Genomic DNA, 14,106 nt, shown 5'->3' on the forward strand with positions numbered 1-14,106 from the left:
TTCATATTCCATAAATATTCAAATTATAATAAATGAACTCCAATCATTTCTATAAATATCTCAATTAATTGGGTTGCAAAAGTTGTACAAATGCACAAGGTTGTAAAAGAAATATACCCTATATATATATATATATATATATATATGTTTTATTTGGAAGAAAAAAAAGAAAAATATAAAGAAATTCCGAATCGTTTCTTATCCCTGCTTTTCTTCGCAACAAAAATATTTCTCCTCAAAATCGGTCGTCTGCTTCAATTCTTTCCTTCTTCCCGCAGATCCTATGGAATCTCAACCCCCAAAACGAATTTCGCCTTTGATTTCGTCTTCTTAGATTCCTCCCCTTCGATCTCACTTCAAAAAATCTTCACTTCCGCCTCCTCCTCTATTCCCATTCATAAATAAATCCTTATCGTGTTTATGTTTGCTATGCGTCATCATCTTTATCGAGTTTCTGATCAATTTCTTTAAGAAATATTGTATTTTAGTTTAGGTTCTAGGAACCAGTTTCTTCTTTCTCACAGATGGTGTAGGTTCTAGGGTTTTTATCGATTCATTGTTTTGTTGACAAATTCCTTGTTGCTGGGGGTTCTTAAGTTTCTGGCATTGATAGACATCATCGACTTGTATTGCTTTCTCACAAATCTTCATATCAAAATTTGCTGTAGATTTTGGTGTGGAGATTTTGTATTTCGCGAGTTTGTGTTTGATGGATCTGAGTGCATTTTGGAGATCTTAGCTTTTCCGGCGGTGAATTTCTGTCAAGGGGTTGGACAGAAAGTTAATTAGTCGAATCCGCTAACGGTTTGGTTTTTTGGGATTTCCTCATGGATCATGTGATTGGTGGGAAGTTTAAGCTTGGGAGAAAGATTGGTAGTGGATCTTTCGGAGAGCTTTATTTGGGTAATTATTTTTTTCTTCAACATGTTTCTATGGCAAAACCTCGTTGTTGTTGCTGCCGTTGTTCACAACTTCTAATTCCATGGTTTTGTTGCATTTGTGATTGATTTCTTTTTCTTCCCACTTTCGCAGGAGTAAATGTTCAAAGTGGAGAAGAAGTTGCTGTCAAGCTGGTATCTCTCTAGGGGTTTTACATTTGTGCAAATGCTGGCATATGAATCGTATTTATCTATATTTAAATTACATGCTACTATTGGTTATGTGGTTTGATAAGGTTGTCTTCATTTATACTGCATAAGGTTTCTTTTCTTAATTCGGCAAGTAAATTTTGCTATTGAAGTTATGGTGTCTGGTTTAGCATATAACTATAGGTTTTTGTAAATATCTTCCATTTGAGTATTAATCTGTAGCCCAAGTTCTCTCCTTATATAGAAGTTGGGATCTTTTTCTATAATTCCCAGAAAGGTGATTTGCTTTCATGCTTACATGTGCAACCAGTCTTATGGTCCTACCTACCAATTAGCACATATGTTTGGGGTTTTCTCTTTGCCTGAATTGTTATGCTATGTCTAAACTATGTTTCATGTCATTGGGTAATTAGAGTGAGTACCTAATCAAGAAATTGTAGTTTGAATGAATAGGTGAAAAAAGAAATTGTAAAGTAAAGCTTGCAGCTTCATGATAAATTTTAACTCACCAAAAGTCTCCGAATTACAACTATGAATGCAATTTGAACATGATTGGCATACAAGCCCCATTAGGCATTGATTGGTGCATAAGGTCAAGATGCCTATCAGTTCTCAACTATCCTGGAGTTTCTGGGAAACTATATTTCCCCATACAATTTCTTTTTGATAGATCTCCATACCAGAGTGAAATTGCAGTGTATTGATTTCATAGAGTACCCTCATTTTAGATATCATAATATGTACTGGCATCATTGGTTTGACGCAGTTTGTACTACCATTAATATGGGAGGTCTTATAAGTTATAATATCTGCTATAAAGAAAATTTATTTCTCCTTACTCAGCAAACCAAACTAGTTTTTGTTGGAAAATGTAAAAAGTTCTGCTATAGCAGTATAGAGAAACTACTCTAACTTTACTTATCGTTAAACAATGCTAACAAAAATTTTCAGGAACCATCTTTTGCAGTTTGGAAAGCACCTAACAAGCCAAGTTGTAAAACAACTAACCTTAACCTCTAGCACAATACACATAAATCTACCCTTAGCATATCACATTTTTGTCTACTTGTGTACTGTGCTTGGTCATTTCTCTAGTTGTCGGATATTGAGCAAAGGTATTATTCTCTAGTAACATAGAACTATACTCTGAAACAATGATACTCTTATTGATGTAATTATATGACTGTTTACGGTTACATGCAAGTACTATGCTTATGCTATTTGTATGCATATAGAACTTTCAAGTTGTGTACGTGCTCCAAATGTAGATGTGGAAGTCCATGTTTATAAGCATGTAGGAAATTGGGGTGTAATATTGAACATTCAGTGTATAATGTTCGTTTAGATGCCTGACTAGAGTTTTTTCACGAAAATCAATGGGAGTTTTCATTCTTCAGCATCTTAATGTTTATTTGTTAGTTCAGTAGCTCATTCTTCTGTTGGTGTTATCTGGAACTTAATTGCATAAAATCCAATGAAGTGTTTCTGTACCATATTAGTCATGGCATGCGACAAGGGCAATCATGCAAACCCAGAAATGAGCCATAGCGAGCAGCACACGGTGTGGCATGCCTCATTGTCAGAAATTTTGAAAAACTAATCAAACCAAAAGACAGCAGTATTTCTATGCTAAAAGCTACAAACAACCAAGTGAAATGAATATTAAAAAACAGTTAATATGTAAATAGTGCTTTTTCAAAAGTCACCAAAAAAAATTCAACAATTTGCAACTAGGGAAAAAGATTGTAGCTAACATTAACTAAACTAAAACATAATAGTATTTAAACATAAATTTAACAGTAAATGTGAAAAGCAAGGTTAAACCAAATTAACAGCTAAAATAAACAATAATATTTTCATTCAACAGCTACAATAAAGTTGAAGAGTAATTTTATTTTACAGTAATAGGTAGTAAAATAAACCAGCAGAGTAGCATCTAAAATTCACCTAATATATACTACTGATGTCAAAGATCTGAGAAATGTGGTTAAGTACAAAAGAAATACGGTAAAGAACGGAAAGGAAAGGGAATAAGAAGGAGACCGTTCAAGTACTGTTCTCTGTACTTATTTAGAAGTTAATATTTTGTGCTTACTTTTGTACTTTTTAAAAAAGATCTGGAGATAGTTTCGCTTGAGGAATTTTAGGTTGGATTAAGACGTCAAAAAGTTATCAGATCTTTCCTTGAGAGTACTTCATTTTTTTTTTTATATGTGTGGTCTAAGTTATCATCGTTTCCAGGAATCTGTCAAGACCAAGCACCCACAGCTTCACTATGAGGCCAAATTGTACATGCTTCTTCAAGGAGGAAGTGAGTTTCATGTTTTTCCTTGTGTTCTTATTATCTTTCCCACTTTTTTGCTGGTATATGAAGGAACTTACAATACACTCTTATTAATATAACGCAGCTGGCGTTCCCCACCTCAAATGGATCGGAGTTGAAGGCGAATACAATGCTATGGTTATTGATCTTCTTGGACCAAGTTTAGAAGACTTATTCAATTATTGTAATCGGAAATTCACGTTGAAAACAGTTTTAATGCTTGCAGATCAGTTGGTAAGTATGCTGCCTTGTGTAATGAGAAGGTTGCTGAACACGTTGTATCAACACTTGCAGCTTTCAATTGTTTCATGCAGATAAACAGAGTTGAATATATGCATTCAAGAGGTTTCCTTCACCGTGATATAAAGCCAGACAACTTTTTGATGGGTCTAGGACGAAAGGCAAATCAGGTAATTTGTTTTATGAGTTATGGCTTGTATACTGTAGCTTCATTTCGATTTTTATTTTGGATATTTGGAATTTATACGTTACAGTATGTGCTATTTCTTACTGTTTCTAGCTTTCAGTTGCTATGGGAAACATCAAATTTGTCGTGAACTGTTTGTAGTTATTTTGTGTTATTATTTGAGGAGAATTTTAAATTGTAATTACATAGTTATTTTACATGTTTTAATCAAATTCTGCGGTTACTTTGGTATATATTGAAGGGTTTCATAGTTCTGTAAGAATCAAGGCATGTATTTGTGCCAGGCTTCCATTGATGAACCTGATTCTGGGATACCAATTCAGTGAGCTAAGTTGGATGATTTATATACTGGAAGAGAGAATTTAGAGAAGATGAGATTGGGGGAAGAAACTATGCATTAGATTGAATGAATTATTTACACGTACGCTCTGACATATATATGTATTTAGGGTTGGGTTCCGGTGAGAAGGAGAGATAATGTGAGAAGCGCAAGAAGGGATCTCCACCCTTGGATGCACATTAGGATGAGATGCACCAGATCAATCCCCGTATCAAGCCCGATTCATGGGTGGGTTTGAGATTAAAGGTGATCAACGGTCCAGATCACTTCTTACGCTTCCACCTTAACTCTCCTTCTCACCATAACCCAACCCTATATATATATGTATGTATGTACCTGTGAACTCCCACTAATCAATAGGTAACCGATTACAATGTTAGTTACAACTTTAGCAAGAGAAAATTACAAATCTATCCTCCCCTATTAGATAAAGGAGGATAGATTTGTAATTTTCTTTTATTATAGTCGTAACTAACTTTGTCGTCAGTTACTTTGTTGAGTAGTTGGAGTTCTCAAGTATATACATATATATATATATATATATGTGTGTGTGTGTGTGTGTGTGTGTGTGTGTGTGTGCAATTCATTCAATATAGTGCACAATTTTTTCTTCCCGTCTCTTGTTCTCTAAGTTCTCGTTTTTAGTTGTTGATAAGTATAAATTTCTTTACTCAATACCTCTTACAAGATAAGGCTTCACATTGCATGCCAAGGTTGACTATATTTACTTTAGTTCCTCGGGCAGCATATCTTCATTTGTTCTATACAGTTTTCATGTTAAGAATGCTGCAGCTTATCTTCCAGTTCAGGTATCAGTTTGATTTCATTTGATCTCGTACTGATGGATGCTTTTAGACATTCTGTGATATATATGAACTCTATTGCACCTTTAATGTGTTAGCCTGTGTAATTAATGTTCAGCATAACATGGGTCCCACAACCTTCATCTACATTCTTCTGTTGTCCATACGAGATTCTGATCATCAACATATTTGTGGTTGTTTTTTTTATTTTACAACAGGTTTACATTATAGATTATGGTCTTGCAAAAAAGTATAGGGATCTCCAAACGCACAAGCATATACCATACAGGTATTGGAAATGATTATGCATAAACTCAAGTGGAAGTGATATTACTTTTCCTATCTTGCTTGCTGCTAGGTTTTACAACTGATATGTTCTTGAGCAATCTGATAGAAGTTTATTCTTGTATCCTTTTGGTATATTATTTGGTGTGATAAGTTGAAAGATTAGCTTTGCTGTCATAATTCATTACTTATATTTATGAACAAATAACTTAAAAAGGTCAAACGATTTGTTGTACTGTTGAAACGTACACATGGTTGTCATAACAGTTCCCATCACCTATCCATCTTAAATTCTTCTATGAAAGTGGGTTGTTGATTAATGTACAAATGTATGACTTAATATTGTCAAATGATATGTGTTCCATTGAAAAATATACTTAATAGTTTTCTTGCTGACTTGATGAATCTTATTCTCTGTAAATTTTCATGCTTGTTATCTCCAACTTTTTTGGTTAAAAAATATTTGCAAATATTATAGAATTAACTATCTTACCTGGATCTTTACTTAGGATATCAAGAGACAGTTTTTTTGCAGCTTAACTTTATTGGATGATGATGCTGTAAATTTGCATGCATATCTATTTGATGAAACATAATATGGCTCTTCTTTTGCCCCGAGGATGCCAATGTCCTTTTCTTTTGGGATGTCCACATGAGTCAGATCATTCTTTTTGCATGTCAAGCTATTTGCTTACCTCCATCGCGAATAGCAATCATTATTAACGTAGTTATTATTCATTTTGGTTCACAAGATCTGCACACACACATATAATGGATTAGTGAGTATGTTGCTATATGCAAGCTTTCATATTTAACATAACAAAACTTTATACTTTTGATTAGAAATACTTGTATAATCCCCTACCTACTTTACTTTTATCCCCAAACACCTCCTTATTTCCCTTCCCTTCCCCAAAAGAAACCAAAGGGGTGTTGAGCCTAAGCAAATGCTGAATGCTATCTTATTACTAAAGATAGGAATTTAATCACCTTGCTTGAGAACTGCAAATCATTGTGCGTGTTGAAACATATGCATTCTTTCATGATTATCTTTGGGCTTCCTCTAACCCAAAGAAGATCCCATTCATATCAAGATCCTCTACATGAACTATCTTATTTCATTTTTCTTCAGCATCCTGATCCAGCTATCTTAAACTTTACCACTGTCATTAAGGGTTACTCAAAAGGCCGAAATTCGAACAAATACATATCTATTTTTGTTTACATGTTGTGGATGGGTCTAACATGAACTATCCTTATGCTCTTTTTATTCATCTTTCTATAGTGTATGCACATAAGATGTTTAATGAAATGGCACGGAAGAACTTGGTTTCACGAAACTTGAATTGATTTTTTGTCAAACTTAAATATACCATAACTACATAGTTTTAGTTAAAAACAACCTAAAATTAATTTGCCATATATATTACTCCTATTTTACTTTTGCAGTCTATATTTTACTTGCTAACTTCATTTTCTGAAGATAAAAAATCCGGAAACTAATCAAAATGGACATATCATGCATAACTAGTTTGTACTACTAAAACAAAGTTATATTAATTGAAAAAACTACCCAAAAGCTCTAGGCTTTAAACAGAAAAAACAACCAAACTAGACAACCCAAAATGGACTCTCAAGACCAACTAAACATGGAGACCGCCAAAATTGAAGCTACAAAAACATTTTGACATTTTGTTAAAAAACAGATCATATTAGTTAAAAACAAGTATGCTATTAATTATTAAAATAATAAAATGGGTGTTATTTTGCTAGAACTTCCAAAACACAGTAGACAAATCGTTGCATTGAAAAACAGTAAATAAAGAGTACATTTCAAATGTTCAGCGCATTGGCCTGTTGCTGTAAACACTAATTGTTCAAGCCATAAACAAAGAAGACATATGTCGATACTCACAGATTGCTGATCTATCTATGCCTTTTGTACTTCTTGTTGCTGCACTTTTGTATTTGTATTACCATTTTGTGATTGTTTTGGTGGCAAATATATATTTTATACTATGTTTTCTCAATTAGTAGCTTTGTGATTTTCTTATTCTAGTTTTTGTCATTCATCATGTCTTCCATTTTTTTGTTGTTCTGGAAGTGGAAACCCATTATTGTATGTTTCTACATTCGTAAAAGAAACTTAAACAAGCTAATGTGTCTTACATTTGTCTTGATGTGAATTTGCCAAATGACTCCTGATCTTTTCTACTTCCTTTTAGTGGTTTGCCATCAAAGGCGCCTGTACCATCTCTCTTACAATTTTTCTTCAAGTCAACAATATTTCGTTCTGCAATTGATGGCTCTTGTTATAGATGAATGGTTTGCTTCTAAGTTACAATATATGTAATCATCAACATGTTGTTTATACATATATATTAAATGTGAAAACATTAGAAGACCTAATTTGGTACCATAGACAAATCTTTGTGCATAAATTTTGTGGAAAAATATTCTGAATACCATTATTCCCATGACTTAATTTTGGATGCGTTTCCTATTGCCTCTAGTGTTTGGCTCCCTTTTGTTTCATAGATTTAGATTACTCACCGCAAATTGTTGCCAATTTCATTTCAGGGAAAACAAAAATCTCACTGGTACTGCTCGTTATGCCAGTGTTAATACCCACCTTGGAGTTGGTAAGTAATCTAGTGCATTTCAGTGTGTTGGAGATGTGTTTTGTATATAATGTCCTTTCTGTGATAACTCACCATCTCATATTATCTTCAACATTTCTATTTTGGACCAGACAAGAATAGTTTTCTTCTAGAAACACCGTCATTATTATTTTTGGGTGATAGTATTATTCCTCGTAAATCTACACTCTAGTTATCATTGCTTATAAGATAAATGTCTACTTTGAACCTAAGACATGATAAAAACAATTTTTAGAAGGGTTCAGGAGTTCCTATAGTAACTTGTTTTGGATTGTCAATCGCAGAGCAAAGCAGGAGGGATGATCTGGAGTCTCTTGGTTATGTGCTAATGTATTTCTTGAGAGGAAGGTTTAATATATCCTAACCGTGATCTATTTCTTTTTTCCTTTATACTTTTTAGCTTCCATATTCTAACTTGGTATTATGTTCATGTTGTTGAAGCCTTCCTTGGCAGGGGCTGAAAGCTGGCACTAAGAAGCAGAAATATGATAAAATTAGTGAAAAGAAGAGGCTTACACCTATAGAGGTATTATTGAGATTAAATATATTATAAGAAACTCTTACGTATGATTAAGCAATGAGAGCTTAAAAATGTCCATTCATACCATCTTAACGAAGTGACTTCTAAATGGCAAAATCTACAGGTGCTTTGCAAGTCTTATCCGACTGAGTTCATATCGTATTTTCATTATTGTCGATCATTACGCTTTGACGACAAGCCAGATTATTCATACTTGAAAAGGCTTTTTCGCGATCTTTTCATTCGAGAAGGTAAAAGTTTGGATCTTATTTAAGCTTCCCCTTTTCATGTGGCTGCCCATTTCAAATGACCCATGCACAAAAACACTTGATATGGGAACACGCGTATATTATTGAGGATTTGTTTTCCGTTCTGAGATAGTTAAATATTAAGTATGAACAATGTATCATCATAATTATCTTCTTCTATCCTTTGAAATAGATTTCAGCATTAGATGTGCGGTGGTCATATTTCAGGTTATCAGTTCGACTATGTATTTGACTGGACTATTTTGAAGTATCCTCAAATTGGTTCAGGTTCCAGTTCCAGAGGACGGGTCAGTATTTCTTCTAGTCTTCATTTCTTTTCTTTTTTCTGTTGAAGGATTTGCATCTTATAAACCTCTAATACAAATCAGACGGTTGGGAAATTACCACTGAACCCGGGACCTTCGGCAGAAAGAGTGGAAAAAACCCCAGGTTTGATTTTCCTTTCAGTTTGAACTCTATATTTTTTAAGTCCACTGATGCTATTTCCAACAGAAAGTCAACTGCTATAACTTGATGTTGCATGATCAGCATAGTTGATTAAGAGGTGGACAATGTAGAGGATGAGCTTGTAATAATTATAATGTGTAGTTAGTGTATACATAAATATACACATACATGTGTATGCCAGTCAATATTTTTTATGTTATCTAATGGTTTGAAAGCATATGTATGATCGTATGATTGCAGCATTGTGTATTTACCGAACCTCAAGATATATATGTATGTATGCTGTATGCATGGATAGATGTATACCATCTAAAAAATTATAGTATGCTTTGCCTGATGGTTGGAAGTGCTATAGGATCATAAGATTGTGGCAATGTGTGTACTTAACTTCTGTATGTATTACGGCCTATATATGTGTATGAGTGTATATATAGACATATAACATGTGAAGATTATTTTTGGTATCATTTGTCCAGTGGTTGAATGTATCTCTATATGATCATGAGATTGTGGCACTGTGTGTTACTGAACTTATGTATGTCACCATGTATGGATGTGTATATATGGTGTATATGTGTGTATATACGTAGGAACGTATGTAGAGATGTATACCATGTCAGGATTATTCATGGTGTGCTTCTGTGTGATTATAAGGTTATGGCAGTGTGTCTGCTTACTGAACTTCTGTATGCCCACACACATATATATTATATATGTATGTCTATATATATGTGTTTGTGTATAAATGTCAAAATGATATATGGTATGCTTTGTGTAGCTGTTGAAAGGGTCTGTATGATCGATCACAAGATTGTGACAATGTGTGTGTTCATTGAGCTTTTCTATATGTTTGCACACGCATATAATATATTGAATATACGTCGTTTCTATATATGTATGTATGTGTATATGCACGTATGTAGGAATGCATATACTGACTTATGCATGTCAATATTCTTTATACGCTTTGTCTAATTTATACCATCTACATTTTTCTAGTGAGACCAGAGGTTCGGGATAGACTCTCAGGCGCAGTCGAGGCATTTGCTAGGCGAAATGGTTCTGGTAGTGGCTTGCATGGTGAACACTCAAGACACAGATCTTCAGAACGTGCAACATCCTCCAAAGAAGTGGTCAGTAATATTCCTTGCTGCATTTTACTCTTGACTATATTACAGTAATTATTTTGTGCTACCACTAAAAAAAATATTGGGGTCCGCCTCTGGGCACTTAGGTGGATCGTTCTGGTCTTTTGGGTTAAGGTTTTATCTCTCTTTCTTGCATAATTTTTTTTGGCTGTGTTTGTATATTCAGCACGGTGACTCAGATAGAGGTCGCATCTCACGAACCGGTAGTACTTCAAAAAGAGCAATTGTGTCAAGCAGCAGACCAAGCTCCTCCGGTGAACCGAGCGAGAGCCGATCAAACCGACTAGGTTCAGGCAGCGGTCGCATATCCACCAACCAAAGGATTCATTCTCAACCTGGATTTGAATCCAAGTCATCATCTTTCTCACGTGCTGTACCCTCATCAAGAGGGGGCCGTGATGATGCTCTTCGAAGCTTTGAACTGTTAACTATCGGCAACACCAAGAGGAAATAAGAAGAGGTTTATTTCCCTAACACATGGATGTGTGGGACCCATCTGAATAACCATTTCTTTAAATCCATTTACAGCCAAACCAAACCAAACCTGAAAGATTCATCCTTCATCTTGTATAACCTTGAAGAAAGAGAGATTGTTTCTCACTTTAGGGTGGATGTTCATATGTTGTCATGTCAAGTGCCTAATTGGTGAATGTTTATGTTGAAGAATCATTGAAATTGTCTTTTGTGTTACTTGTCTGTGTATGTTTTGCTTTGGTGCTTTATTATAGCTGGTAAGGAGGTGGAAATTCATATAGAAAGATTTTGAGGTCCGAGGTTTGACTACCTGCTTGTCGAATACATGATTCACTTTCCTTGTTATGTTGTTGGACCGGTGGTTAGAGATGCTGTTAGAGTCCCACATTGGTTATATTTGGAAATTGTTGGAACCCTTCTTCTTTTCACGAGATCTTTTGGATAGCAATCTAATGCCTGATGACGTTTTAAGTATTTTCATGACATTAGAGTCGAGGTCTGAGATATTTTTGTTGAAGGAGGCATATTAGAGTTCTACATCGACTTCTTTTTTTTCAATATATGTTAAGACGTCTTCTTTTTAGACATACCCTTTTGGTAAAATGTTTTCATGTACATTAAAAATTGTAGCTTGTGTGCAATATGTAATATAATGAATGGATGTGCTACAAATGTATTATGCAACTTTTTAGTACTGTAGCTGTTATGACATACTCGATGTCACTTTTAGGATTATGGCAACATATCGACAAAGCTTGACACCTTGAACATGGACGAACCGGCCCCTTTTAGGATTATGGCAACATATCGACAAAGCTTGACACCTTGAGCATGGCCGGACGACCTATCCTTGACGGTATGACTGTTTGTGAGATAACGGAAAAAGTGCAAAGTGTAATTCTTTTTAGGTCTTTAATCGTATACCTAAAAAAGGGTACAATTAGTTTATTTTTTTGGTTAAATATTAAAACTTTATGGTTTGTATGAAACTTAATGAAATAAAAAAGTGTTTTTATCATGTCATACCACTCTAAAAAAATTATGAATATTGAAGGTATGGCATGCAACTTTCTTTCCCTGTCACGGGCCCGTTTCCGTTCTTGAAGATCCTAAAAACCTCAACCGATACCACATGTTATATCTTCGTAGACTTGTGATAATTGACTTAAAAAACCATATTCCAAAACAATCCGATGACGACAATACCATTAGAAATATCTCTACCATGTGCATGCTATTGGAGATTTATCATAAAACTATAATCAAACCAAACAAACCTAGTTAATTCCACGTATAAGGTATGAGAAACGTAATATAGGCAACCTTTCCTCCATCCCAACAACTAGAAAGCATGTTCCGTTAAGATGTTATAAAACTAAGACCTTAATTTGTTCGAAAACTCTACTTAAATAAAAGTAAATTAGATGCAAAAACCCTGTAACAGAAAACCATTATGTACATAGATTTCAACCGTTAAATTACAATTAAAAAACAGATTTCTGTAAGAGCATTTCAGGAAAAAAAGAACCCTAATATATATATATATATATATATATATATATGTTTTTCACGAGGGTTTCTAAACATGCAAGTATTGTTCTTGCCACCATCGTTATTCTCTCAGTAAAAGTTTGCAGCCTTATTAGACCCTCCCATACCCTCTTCAAGAAGTCTCTGAAAGAAGCCATGTTGATTATCACCATCACTAGCAGCTCCGCCGTTCTCCGCCGCCATTGTGTAATACCGCTGCTGCTGTGGCAGTGATTGCCGGAACTCCAAGTCATAACCACCAGCAGCAGCAGAATAATGATTAAAACCGGATGAATTAGTGTTGTAACTGGTCAGAGACTGACTAGGAGAAACAGTAGTAGGAACTGCCGGAAATGACGTAGAACCACCACCGCCGCCGCCGCCTCCTATACCTGTGAACTGTTGGACCATGGCACGAAAGTTGGTGGTGTCAGTATTGAGTAAGGTGACCGGCGTCCTCCTTGAGGCCCTGGACCGCCGACGGGGGTTGATGGGCCGTGTTACACGGGTGAGATGACTAGAGGCAGTACTAGCGGTGGTGACTGTTGTGGCTTCGGTGATAACATCACCTGACCACCGCACCACCGTGGGTTGAGCGGTTCCGGTGAGGTTATTTTGGTAAATTTGGAGCCACTCGTTGTTGGAAGTAGCCATGGTTCAATTCCAGTGAAGGAATAAAATTTGTATAAATAATCAAAAGTTGGTCGTTGGTCAAGAGAGTGGACTTTTCGACACATAAAGCAACACGTGAGGAGTTGATGGCGGAAAAGGAGCCGGGAGTTTGGCGCATTGAGTGTGGTTCTTGGAAGCAACCTTAAATATCAATTGGAATTTGGCATCACACACACACACGTGGACTATCTACAAGAAAAGAGACAACAAAAGAATAAATCTTGGCCTTTTATTCAATTTAATTAATCATATTTTCTACTTTTTGTTATTAAAAATTTAAATCATAGGTATGAGCTAATTAAATGAACACAATTTTGGTGACGTTTATTTTTTAAAAATTGCTGAAATTCGAAATCATATTTCACTTTTGAGGTGGTGTTGAAATTTGAAATCTGAATCAATAAGACTGTTTATTTTTATGAACTGATAAACGTATGAATTTATTTAAATTGTCTATTTTACCCATTAAAAATTATACTGTTGAATTTATAAATAAATTTATACAATTTCACATATTTATTCACCATCATTATGAAATTTACATCTAAATTATATAATTAACATTCATTTAAACCAAAATTTGTCATTAATGTTGTTTAACACATTTACATCCTATTAAAATACATTAATTGAGAGAGGTGAGTATTGATTAATAAGGATCGATTTTAGAGAAATGATCGATTAACGTTAATCCATTAAGAAACGCTATTGTTTGAGAATATGAAGAACAATTAAAGACAAATAAGAGGTTGGTTTACCTCTTATCAGATAAGAGGAAATAAGATATAAGTGCATCTGAAAAATTAGAAAAAAACAATTAGTTTAAATGACATTATCTCTTAATGAATCAGATATAATGGGCTGATAAAAGCTTTTTTATGAAAACAAACAAAGCATTAAAAGGCTTAGGGTTTGTTCAAAATTTTGACATGGTCCCTTAAATGTAATATTTATATCGGTTGTTTTACACTTTTTCATTTTTTAACATTTACGATCTTTCGAGTTAAAACCGTTAAATAAGTTTTAAGTTAAGGCATGTGTCTTTTATATAAAAGCAATTTAGTTATTTTACCGTTTTGAAAAATAATATAACATTATGCTCGTTGGTGTGTGTGTGTGT

The 14,106-nt window shown here is 34.5% G+C and overlaps 2 protein-coding genes across 2 annotated transcripts; one reads left to right on the plus strand and one right to left on the minus strand.

Moving 5' to 3' along the window:
* The first annotated feature begins 238 nt into the window (after window positions 1-238).
* LOC112503850 (casein kinase 1-like protein 10) lies at window positions 239-10,997 on the plus strand. Its single transcript, XM_025107836.1, has 14 exons — window positions 239-903; window positions 1,033-1,073; window positions 3,330-3,399; window positions 3,497-3,645; window positions 3,726-3,821; window positions 5,200-5,270; window positions 7,847-7,908; window positions 8,211-8,274; window positions 8,368-8,452; window positions 8,571-8,697; window positions 8,923-9,002; window positions 9,084-9,144; window positions 10,162-10,295; window positions 10,477-10,997. Exons 1-14 carry the CDS (start codon window positions 828-830, stop codon window positions 10,762-10,764), a joined length of 1,404 nt encoding a protein of 467 aa, XP_024963604.1. The 5' UTR covers window positions 239-827; the 3' UTR covers window positions 10,765-10,997.
* Window positions 10,998-12,216: 1,219 nt separating this feature from the next.
* On the minus strand, window positions 12,217-13,021 carry LOC112503852 (VQ motif-containing protein 22-like). Its single transcript, XM_025107837.1, has one exon. It carries the CDS (start codon window positions 12,966-12,968, stop codon window positions 12,405-12,407), a length of 564 nt encoding a protein of 187 aa, XP_024963605.1. The 5' UTR covers window positions 12,969-13,021; the 3' UTR covers window positions 12,217-12,404.
* Window positions 13,022-14,106: the final 1,085 nt, after the last annotated feature.

Source organism: Cynara cardunculus, unplaced genomic scaffold, assembly GCF_001531365.2.
Source record: "Cynara cardunculus var. scolymus isolate 2C unplaced genomic scaffold, CcrdV1 Un_Scaffold_3990, whole genome shotgun sequence".
Classification (NCBI taxonomy): Eukaryota; Viridiplantae; Streptophyta; class Magnoliopsida; order Asterales; family Asteraceae; genus Cynara; species Cynara cardunculus.

Coding starts and splice junctions, on each gene's coding strand:
- LOC112503850 (XM_025107836.1), top strand. CDS start 828: ATGGATCATGTGATTGGTGGGAAGTTTAAGCTTGGGAGAAAGATTGGT. Junction 3,822..5,199: donor TAGGACGAAAGGCAAATCAG/GTAATTTGTTTT, acceptor ATTTTACAACAG/GTTTACATTATAGATTATGG. Junction 8,275..8,367: donor ATGTATTTCTTGAGAGGAAG/GTTTAATATATC, acceptor ATGTTGTTGAAG/CCTTCCTTGGCAGGGGCTGA.
- LOC112503852 (XM_025107837.1), bottom strand. CDS start 12,968: ATGGCTACTTCCAACAACGAGTGGCTCCAAATTTACCAAAATAACCTC.